At 42.8% G+C, this 9,000-nt stretch overlaps 1 protein-coding gene across 1 annotated transcript; it reads right to left on the reverse strand.

Annotated features, from left to right (window-relative positions):
• Positions 1–1,582: 1,582 nt before the first annotated feature.
• LOC122040631 (AP2-like ethylene-responsive transcription factor ANT) lies at positions 1,583–5,421 on the reverse strand. Its single transcript, XM_042600017.1, has 9 exons — positions 4,048–5,421; positions 3,366–3,933; positions 3,210–3,292; positions 3,098–3,106; positions 2,926–3,014; positions 2,782–2,855; positions 2,662–2,712; positions 2,519–2,595; positions 1,583–2,433 (listed from the first exon to the last, which is right to left on the reverse strand). Exons 1-9 carry the CDS (start codon positions 4,328–4,330, stop codon positions 1,856–1,858), a joined length of 1,812 nt encoding a protein of 603 aa, XP_042455951.1. The 5' UTR covers positions 4,331–5,421; the 3' UTR covers positions 1,583–1,855.
• Between the last annotated feature and the right edge of the window lie 3,579 nt (positions 5,422–9,000).

Below are 9,000 nucleotides of genomic sequence, written 5' to 3' on the forward strand. Positions count from 1 at the left end.
AGATAATGTAGGATTGTAGACGTGCTAGAGGGAGGTGAATAACATGCGTTGTTTTTTCACTCATTTTGGTAAACACACAGAATACGCAGCGGAATAAAGAATAAAAAGATAAGCAACGCTAACAAATTTTCTTTTACTTGGTTCGGAGCTTGTGGCGACTCCTACTCCAAGGCTCACGATCGTTGATCGCTTTCGTTGAGCAATCACTATAGATTCGAAAATTGAGTACAAGTACAAATATGCAGCTTACAAGTATTGCTCAAAATTAAACTTGTTATCAACGACTTGGAGAAATAGAACTTCTAGCTTGATCGTCGTTGGAGCAGCGTTTAAATATTTTCGGAGTGCACGCAAGAGCTCACCTTGTTCTTCAAGAATTGTTGTCGAAGCACCTTATCGAGCCTTCCTTTTATAGCCGAGTTTGATCTGATCCAGATCCCCTGATCTTGGGATCAGATTTGACTCGTCGTTGATCGATCAACCGATCCTCTTGATCGATCGACCGATCCCGCCTGAATCGGTCCGCCTTCCGGTTCTTCTACTCGGATATACTTTCTTTGTTCGATCGACCGATCCCGCCTGGATCAGCCCCACTTCCCGTCCAGATTCTGCTGTTTCGGATAAGCCTTCGTTCGGTCAATTGATCTCGTCGTTCGATCGATCGATCAGCTAATAATCTCTACCCCAATCAACCCAACCTGATCCAATCGTCGTTTATCCCTAGTTTGGTCGACCAAACCCGAGATTCGATCTGCCGATCCCTTGGTCAAACTCGGTCCACTAGTTAGAACTCTGATCTTGCTGCTTGGAAGTTCGATTGATCGATCTCGATCAAACATCAACCTGCAGAATCATTAGTCTTCCTACAAAACAGAGTTAACACATAGCAGATACTATGTAAATAAATAACTTTGACTGCCTTTAGATTGCCCGGTTCTGACTTCGGATTTTCTCCGGAAATTCTAGGTCGAACCGACGCCTACTAATTCGTCACCAAGGAACGCGTCCTCACTTACTCCTCTCAAGAGAGATTATCTGTTGTCAGACCAATTCTCTAGACCGACTGAACTTTTACTCAACGTCCGATGCTTCAAGACTTTCTATTGAACGCCAACTCCACGACCCGTTCAATTTTCCACCTAGTCCGCGATCACCAGGACTTTCAACTTGAGTCTTCAACTCTAGAATTTTGCCTGAAACGATCGACCTGTCAAGACTTTCCGTCTAGGATTACTGCCCTCTAAAATTCTCCACCTACCTAACCGCAGTTAACACTTTTTATCACCTAGGGTTACCACTTCCTAGGACCTAGGATTACCGCCCTCTAAGATTTTCCACCTGTTTAAAATCCACTAAAACTTTTGCCTAAAACATCTTAGAACTTTCATGCAAGCTCAATCAATCTTCTTAAATCACAAGACGACTTAACTTTGGATCCTTTAGACATAATCAAAATCCAGATTCGATGCTTCCCACACCAATAGATAAAACTCTAACCATTAGCAAGTTTGTAAAGCATAAACCCTAAACCCTAAATAATAATGAAAGACAAATATGGAAGAACCATAGCACACGCCAAATGTAAAAAGGATTGAGCAATAATAAGGTTAGAAATTCACTAGCACTAAACAATGCAGTAGCTAATCTACCAGCTCCAAAGCCCCTGTAGTGCAAAATCCTTGCCCAAGTGGCCCAAAAGAAATAGATCAAAAAAAAAAAAACACTCTGTGAGCCACAAGAGAAGAACAGAGGCCAGGTCTCAGGGAATGATGCCATTCCCTTAACTACAAACAAGCTTGATTACTAACTAATGTTTGGTGCTACTGCTGCTGCTCTTGCAAGGCATGGAAGGGGCTCAGGCGTCTGCCCAAGCGGCAAACATTGGGAGGTGATCGAAGGACAGTCCCGGCCTTAGCTGGGTAGCCGGCATCCATGAGTTCACCGGACTAGGACTGAGCTTCGGCGGGGTCTTGGCAAAGAACATGGAGATGTCGGCCCTATCAGGACTCCCTTCTCGAGAGTTGCTCAAGTCGGTAATCAGCGACAGCGAATGCATTCCTATTACAGTGCTCAGGTTCCCTGAATTCCCCGAATCATCGCCGATACTTTGCATCGAGCTACCGTCCATGCCTCCTCCGACTAGGCTGTGAAGATGGTTTGCAAAGGGCTCATCATTTTGGTACTCGGAGCTACTCGTGTTGTTGTTTCCGGCATTCAAATTGAGCTCTTGGTTGCTGCCACTCTGAGCTACCGGAGCTGCACTCCGGCGCTCCACGCTCTTGTTTCTTTTTGCAAGTTCGCCGGCCAGAAGGGTGCCGCTCGACAAGATCTTCTCCACATCGTACCTTGAGATGTCGAAGTTGGTAACAGCATTCAAACCGCGGAACTTGATCGCGGCAATGTCATATGCTTCAGCTGCCTCCTCTTGAGTACCTTAAGAAGAGGAAGAATGTTAGCTTTTGCTTCGACTTTTCGATTTAAAGATCAAGATCAAGATCGATCAACAACATGAACTTACTGAAGGTTCCAAGGTAAAGATCCTTGTTCCCTGAAACCCTTCCGATTCGAGCCTGCCACCTTCCATGCTGGTGATGCCTGCAGAAATCTCCACGAGTGTCTTTAAAACAAGAAACACAATCAAGGAGATAGAAAACAACAGACCTAGTCACGCCACGGTACATCGATGCTCCTCGCGAAAAGCCGCTGCTTTTCCTGTGAAGGAGAGAAGTTCACATTGTAGATCATGTTGGAATTAAGAAACAGAGGGTTTCGAGTTTCGACCTTCTTAGGTGAGCAACGTATTCCTGCCTCGTCATGTTCTTCATTTCTTCAATCTCGTTTCGGTAATCTTCCAGCTGATCCAAATCATCGATCGGTCATCACACTGAAACATGTGTTTTTTGGGGCGAATCTTCGACGGCTTACCTGGAAGTTGATGTGCGTGTTTACTCCCCAGTACTTCAACGCAGCCAAGTCATAGGCTCTTGCAGCTTTCTCTTCCATGTCGTAACCCCCTGCGATACACAAGGATCGAAAGGATGAATAGAATAGAGACTTGATCTCTTGAAATGGTAGAGAATGAGTGATGGGAGCTTACCCAAGTAAACTGGTTCCGACAAGTTCGCCATTAACGGAAGCATGCCCAACCAAGAAATCAACAGTTAGATTGTGGAATAGAAATAACAAGGTGTTTGGATGTGTGAACTGACCTTGCCTCCCTTTCCTGGTTTGACCTTCCTTCTTGCAAGTATTATCCCAGAGATGAGCTTCGTATCTGCCAGTCCACCGGTGCCTGTGGCAAGTTCACCGTTCATAGCCATGAATATCGATCAAGAAGAACAGAGAATGAAAGCTTGGGCACTGACCTTGTGACGCCCCTGTACTGGGACGTCCGCTGCCCGAATGTGTCAATCGACTTGCGATGAACAGGCTGCTTCCGGCCGCCTCCTATAGACTCTCGCTTTTTACAAGGTTCGGAGATGGCGTACTCGCCGGCAGTGGCCGGAGAGGCATGTTGCGGAGCGGTGACGCAGCTTGACTGCGAAACAGGGCTCATGGACAAGCTCAGGGATTGCAAGTCTCCGTAGCCCATCATTACACCGCCGTGAACCAAATCTTTGATCCTGCCGGAGGCTTCCTCGGCAAGCGGCGGCTGATACATCTCGTGGTTGGTGAGCAGAGAAAAAATGCCGTCTTGGAAGGGCGGCAAGTGGCCGTGGATGATGTCCGAGGGAGGGTGGGGGTGGGAGTGACGACCTCCTCCGCTGCCGTCTGCCTCTGCTTTGTGCCGGTGGTACGCGGTGCAGTCCAAACTTAAAGCCATCGCTGCCCCCCTGCTTCTGCCATTGCTGCCCCCGTACTGATGGGTCCCCATGTCTGGACCACAGCCTAAGAAGTCCTCGAGCTTGGGAGACGGAGATGATGCCGCCATTGCTTCATTCGCATGAATGCAACGATCCATGAAAAAGGAAGGTGGCACCTTGGCCTTTCAGATCCTTGTGGAATGAAGCTAAATAAAGAAAGAGGAGCCAGATTTTTGAGACAGACCTTGTTGTGATCTGGCGAGGGCTTCCATGAGGCAAAATGACCCACTGGACTTGAGTGGAATGGAGGCTAACTGAGAATAGTCGTGTCCTCCTCCTCCTCCTCCTCCATTCTCGCTGACGCCATACATGAAACCAGAGCTCGTTAGTGGAGGAGAGATGAAGAAGCTACCAGGAGCCGAGCGAGATTGATCCGCAGCAGTAGCTGCCTCCATTTGAGGGGAAAGAGAGAAGCCCAACCAAGCACCGCAGTCGTTGCTCGTGTTCGTGCTGTATATGGACTTCATCTTCTTCGATTGCACCAGGGGCGAGGCAACTCAATCATCGAGCAGTACACAGCGTAATCACCCGACTCCAAGCTAAGTTAAGAAGCTCCATGGCCGAGACAAGTAGAAGTGATAGCAGGGAAGCAGGGAGGGTCTTAAAATAAGCAAAAAGAATGAGTCCAACGAGCAAATGGCGGATAAATTCCGGTGTTCCTCATAGGGATCTGTGTTCTGAGGACCATTGCTTTACCTTTTCTTCCTTTCCCCTTTCTCTCTCTCTCTCTCCCTTTCTTAACACCCTGCTGAAATCTCTGCTTAAGGAAGGGGGCTTTGGTTTTCCGAGGAGAGGCACGTCGGAGCCTGCCATGCCTAAGCTACGAGCTTTGGGAAACACAGAAAATTAAACTGGGGTTTTGCTTTTTGCCGCTCTTGCTCTGCTTCTGTAGCCACGAGAGAGAGACGGAGAGGAAGGACTCCAAACATGTCACTTCGCCCCAGCTCTATTGAGCTCTCTGTACTGCTATTTTGCGAATTCAAAGTGCATGCATCAAAAAGGATTTTCCTCCTTTAAGCACCTCAGCAGATCACCAAAAGATCTGCCCGGACAAAGAGGTGATTCAAGAAAGAGAATGGAAAACGTCGTCCAGTCCATAGGTTGCGATTAATTATAAAAGTAAGCACGCTCGAAACTCCCTCAGAGAAATAAATTGATTGGTGTAATGATGATCGAGACCAGCAACTAGGAGGTCTCTTTCAGCAACTAGGAGCTGAGGAAGAAGGGACTCGTTCGATCGGGTCAAACGATTCTGCCCCCTCGTTCAATGTTTCAGTTAATGCTCATTATGCCGGCGTACAGTGCGACATTCTTGAAGGTCTTCCCGAGTCAACGATCGCAATGTTGTTACAAAACCGGACTTGACTTAGATCCTGCAGAGGCCGATTAAACAATCTCCAGATACTCAAAAAGAAACTCTCATGTCACTCATTCCTAACGCTGCATATCGAAATGGTGCACAAAATAGGGTTGCTGCCTTCTCTGAGCACTAGAAGGTCTCAGGCAGAAGCAGCAGCAGTAGCTAGCATCAAGTCCATAACGTAATTGGCAGGCATTGTGATAGGGCTGTCTTGTGAAGAGCAAGGGCATGTGTAGAGAGGAGGGAAAGGCCGAGCTCATCTGTCCCCTCTAATACTGAGCAGATATGTTGGTGTTGTGACTGCAGAGATGGCATTGATATCAGACGTGTGCATGGACATACGAGGGCCCAGGACTTCCATACTGCCACCTATGACATTATCATTCAATGCATCACCAGCTGCTCTCTTGTTTGCATGTAAAAAAAAAGTTGGGTCTATATAAAAAGACAGACCGATAGAGAGACTTAAGCAATCAGCAGAATGTGCATCATGCTATATGCTAAGTTATCGACTCGTCCACAGATATAATTTAATTGTATGCCTCATAAATGATTCTTTCTGCTAGAATCAAAACTCATTTAACACAATTTTAAAAAAAGAATTAACAAACTGAGCATTTTGCTGTCCCTTGTCAGAGTCCAAAATGCTTAAATAAGGGCCACGTTTGTCTGCTTATGGTCAGGTCAGCTACAATAAGGCACGTGAGTATCTAATGCAAGAACATGCAAAGTGCTAGATACTAATTTTCATAACAATAACAATAACAAAAGTGGGAAACTTATTTAGATCTATTATGTGGCTTTTTTTTGTCACGTATGGTACTTTGTATATGTTGTTAAGCAAAAGTTCTTAGTGTGTTGAGTATAAGAATGTTTAGTTCCAAACTTAAAGAAAATCTAGCAAAGCTAGATACTAACTTTGTGCCTTATTGCGGCACAGTAAAAACTAAAGACCAGGACAGGCAAATAAACATTGCGGTATATGGACTGACATGGTAAAAGGAAGAAAAAAGTTTAAGAGAAATAAAGCAAAAGCTCATTCCATTCAAGCCTTCTGAAGCAATGCAGAAGCTCAGTGACAAAGGACTTAAATGCTGGTTCTATCTTTCACGAGGGAACGAAACACAAGATCCGAACAAAATCCAAGCTAATTGCCAAACAAAGTGTGCGAAGGCCTAAAAGGGAAAGCTGGGTAAAGAGCCCCTCGACGGGAACTAAACAAGCATCAAAACAGCTGAAAAAAAAAGTAGAGAGAGAGAGTGTAGGAGGAGGAGGACCTGTAGCTTGGTCACATGGCACAACTCTCATTCTGCTCCCTATTGAAGGTCCCAATTAATTCTCCCTCTGAACTAACCCTGTACAGAATCAGATGTCGGTTAGTGCTTTTACCACCCTAAAACAATCTGTCACTGTTCATGAGCAGTCAACATCCAACGAGGGTTCAGTCGTGTGTGCAGATTAAGACTTGTCTCTAATCTTTTCATAAAAAAGCAACTAAGGATGCATATTAAATTTCCAAAGCAGCCAAGGGCAGGTTCCTGCAGTTGGAACAAGTTCAAAAGGAGATAACATGAATGCCAAGGCTAATGACTGGATGGTGGGGGCCCACTCTAAAGTTCAAGCTTGTTCATGCCTCTGCGACATTCTCGCCTGTCCTGTAATCACAGGATTTAGCAGTGGTGTGGGAAGAAAGAGAGAGAGAGCTATCAGCGCAAAAAAGCTTCTCCAGAGCTCTGCTTTCTTTTTGTGTTTTTTCTTTGTCATGTAGCTAAAAATTTAGGACCTGCAAAGTTAATAAGATGCGCAAAACAGTTTTGCCAAAATCATGCAATGGTCTTCAGGAAGCCGTAAATTTGAGTTCAGAAGAACTAATAGGTGTTTCTTTATAGAAGACCAAACATCAGTTTGATGATCTTGAGAGTTGCAAAAATGTTGAGCCTCCATGGCCAACATGCTATCAGATCATTCATGCATGGATGAGACAAGAGAGGACGAGAAGAGTGTCATTCCATGCGATCCTATACAAATCTTTTTTTCATTGGATTTGGATTGGACTCCATTGTGGCAGAAACTTTATGACTGATGGGTTAATGGAGATGGATTGACATAGATGTGAGATAGTAAAATATGTAACAGGAAAAAAGAAACAAATGGAGAAGACCTATATTTCGTGTCCATCACATCACATCTGTCCCTGTGTTTGAATTTATGGAGCGAAGAAGACACGAACCATGAACCAAGACAAACTGAAAAAGGATTTCTTCAGGCACAAATCCTACTAGTTAGAAAAGCAGAGGATTAAGACCTAAACACTGAGAAATCACTATGATGTCAGGATGAAAAAAATAAAGAAACGAAGAGAAAAAATTGATGGCAAAATTAAGAGGAATAATAATTCCAATGGCTCATCCCTTCTTGTTAGGCAGTCCTAATTTGTATCATCTGCAAACAATGAAACTACATGCAAATCAGCTGTTACTCGAGTCCATGCTAAGGAAAAATGACCAAAAGTTTTTTCCATTCAAGCAGTGGTAAAGTTAATCATCTCATCACTTTTATCAAAATCAAAATTTAAATTTGACCTCATTGCATCATTTGCCAATTTGAAACCGTTTGCATGAAATGGAGATGGCTTCCCAGAATGTAGAAAACAAATTGAGATCAGTTGAATTTTTCCCACCTATTTATACGCTATTCCTAAATCTTGTTTAAATCGAACTAAATTGAGTTTGTTTCAGTCTAGAAATTTAATTGATTTGAAGTTTCCCTGAGACCAGTCAACCTGTAGATAGATCTCATTGAAATTGGTCTGTAGTGACAATAAGACTATTTCCTGCAGCACAAATACATAAATAGCCCACAGTAGCACTGACAGTAAAGTCTTCATATTTATAAGGAAGAAAACACTTACGTATACATGAAGCCTTACACCAAGAACAACTTAAAGAATGATTATAATTATTCTAGACCTGATGATATCTCAACAGATAATAAAAGACAGTCATGATAATTCAATATTGGCCTCTTTATGACGGAGTTTACAATGAATCCCTCCCATCATTGGGAATAATAATGAATGTTTGGTTCAGATTAAATATACAAAATCGATTGACTTCGTATACCAACAACTCTAGCTATATTCAAATTTGATTGGATGTTCGTGTTCCTTGCCTTAACTAAGTAAGGTTCATTTTTCCTCAAAGAAATAATTATGATAAGAGAAAATTATATTTTCAGTTCTGTAACTTACATCTTTTTCAATTTTAGTCCTATTATGAGTTAATTTATATTCTTAATCCTGTAACTTGTAATATTTTTCAATTTCAATTTTTTTTCCTCTAAAATTAAAATTTTTCAACGGAAAATATCTAATTTGTGATTGTAATATAAAAAGCACATGGGTCATAAAAAATCAAAATCCTCAAATTCAATTTATAACTCATCAATTTCCGTTGAAAAATTTTAATTTTAGAAGAAAAATAATTTAAATTGAAAAATATTACATGCTAAAGTACTTAAAAATATAAATTGATTCATAACAGGATTAAAATTGAAAAAAAATATAAATTATAAGACTAAAAACATAATTTTCTCTTATGATAAATTTGAATCTGAGGGCCAATTTCCTTTGGAGGGGAGGTAATGGAAGAAAATATGCCTTGAGAAAAGCTTCCCTAGCTAGGCAACATTCCCAGTCATTTTCTAGGATCGAAGCAGATCGGGAGGGAGGGAAGGAAGAGGATGGAGTAATGTTTTTCTAATTATTGTTCATGCAAT

Source organism: Zingiber officinale, chromosome 2A (genome assembly GCF_018446385.1).
Source record: "Zingiber officinale cultivar Zhangliang chromosome 2A, Zo_v1.1, whole genome shotgun sequence".
NCBI lineage: Eukaryota > Viridiplantae > Streptophyta > Magnoliopsida > Zingiberales > Zingiberaceae > Zingiber > Zingiber officinale.

What these genes read in the sequence shown, in the direction of transcription:
- LOC122040631 (XM_042600017.1), bottom strand. Translation starts at nt 4,330, where the DNA reads ATGAAGTCCATATACAGCACGAACACGAGCAACGACTGCGGTGCTTGG. An exon ending in TACGTTGCTCACCTAAGAAG is followed by an intron (nt 2,713 to 2,781) that starts GTCGAAACTCGA and finishes TCTCCTTCACAG; the next exon opens with GAAAAGCAGCGGCTTTTCGC. An exon ending in TCTTTACCTTGGAACCTTCA is followed by an intron (nt 2,434 to 2,518) that starts GTAAGTTCATGT and finishes CCTCTTCTTAAG; the next exon opens with GTACTCAAGAGGAGGCAGCT.